The sequence below is a fragment of the Teleopsis dalmanni genome, chromosome X, assembly GCF_002237135.1.
Source record: "Teleopsis dalmanni isolate 2A chromosome X, ASM223713v2, whole genome shotgun sequence".
In the NCBI taxonomy this organism is placed as follows: domain Eukaryota; kingdom Metazoa; phylum Arthropoda; class Insecta; order Diptera; family Diopsidae; genus Teleopsis; species Teleopsis dalmanni.
Window position 1 is genome coordinate 97148265 of NC_051848.1, and position 1692 is coordinate 97149956.

The 1692-nt window shown below is 29.0% G+C and overlaps 1 protein-coding gene across 1 annotated transcript in view; it reads left to right on the forward strand.

Moving 5' to 3' along the window:
• Window positions 1–506, forward strand: part of LOC119688755 (sulfated surface glycoprotein 185-like) — a 934-nt gene extending 428 nt beyond the window's left edge. Inside the window, exon 2 of the mRNA XM_038103422.1 lies at window positions 257–506. Within this exon, the coding sequence (XP_037959350.1) occupies window positions 257–506 (250 nt within the window). The remainder of the gene's footprint in view (window positions 1–256) is intronic.
• The last annotated feature ends 1186 nt before the right edge of the window (window positions 507–1692 follow it).

A 1692-nucleotide genomic window follows, 5' to 3' on the forward strand; every position in this document is an offset into this window, starting at 1 on the left:
TTTGATTAAGATTCAGTTCTTAACATGAAAATAATAGACACCAACATTTTTTTTTTTTTTCTCTTTATTGAAATTATCTTAAACTAAAAAACGTGACAAATGTGATTTTTACTTAATAACTGAATATTTGGTATTGTTTGTAATAAAAATGATTTGGTAAAAAAAATGTAACTATTTATAAAAACTTTGTACAAGAATTTTCAAAAAATATTCAATTTTTTAGATAAAACATTTAACCAAAATGTTTACCAAAAAGATTCTTAAATCCTAAACCACCAAAACCTCCACCAAGTCCATGGAGTCCACCAAATCCAAGACCACCAAGACCTCCAAAACCTTTGAAACTTCCATGTCCTAAACCTCCAAATCCACCGAATTTGCCGCCCAAACCAAGACCACGTGCTAATCTCTCCGACTCTCCATCTATTGCCGATTCATTTGATTGTTCAATATCCAACAAAGTTAATGGAGCTGTATCTGATACAGCGGCAACAGGAACTTCGTAGATCGCCACAGGTACTGCTTGTATGCTACTGATGTAAAATACACCCAAAATGCAGAAAGCCAAAATTGTAGTTGAATTCATTTTGATATTATTAAAAAGTTTTGATGAAGTAGATTTAATTAATTAATCCTTTATTTTCGTTTTTATAATACTGTACTCTTTTGGAGTGAAGTTTGTACTTAAGGTTCAGTGAATTGCGTTTAGCTTTTATACTTTGAAAATCACTAAACATTTTTGCCATAAATTTACCTACTAACCCTTGGCGTTACTTCATTTACAAATTTGGCTAAGTAAATTAAAGGTGCTAATTTGAATTCTAAATATCTGAATTTTGTATAAATCAAATCTAATTTCATTCATAAATCGTATTTGCTGTAACTACCATTTGCTAGCATAATATACTTCAAAATGTTTAAGTTTACATTTCCAGAAGATTGAAAATAAGCGACGCATGCGTAGCATTAATTCGGGTCGAACGAATTTCAAATGGGCTTGTTTATGCAAATAATTACCTTATTTATCTTATTTATCTGCTGATCACTTTATACAAAAGTTACATCATATTTACTTATCTTCACGCGAACTTAATCGTATGCTGAAGTTCATTTTGGTTAGTAAGTTTAAATGTTGAAACCGACATAGTACTTTGATTTGCCTTGATCCAATGTTTCAAAAAAAAAAAAACACAATTAGAAGAACAGTGAATCTTCAAATCTCTTCCAAATAGGTGCGAAATATTTAAGCTATGAAGTTCTTAAAAATAGATTTTGTTTGCTTGTGTTCTATGTGTTATGTAGAAAAACATATTTGCTTTCATATATGTACACACAACATTATTTGCTGACTTCACCCAAAATCTTTCTTATCAAGAAGAGTATAGAATTTTGGTACTATTGTTCTTACATAACATATAAAAGCAGATTTTAACCAATAGGTCCATGTGTGCTTTACGGGTTTCCACATATTTACCTTATCTAACCTAAATTACTTGATTATATTCTTGGACAATTTAATAAACATTATTAAAACTATTTGCAATTTTTCAAATTAATTGTTAACTATTTCATACTTAGTAATAAAATATATCGGATAAAATAATAAAATATACCATAACCTATAAGGTATACGTTTATAAATCAGGCTAAAATACTCAAAAGTGGAATGACAATTATCTTGCAAGCACATAT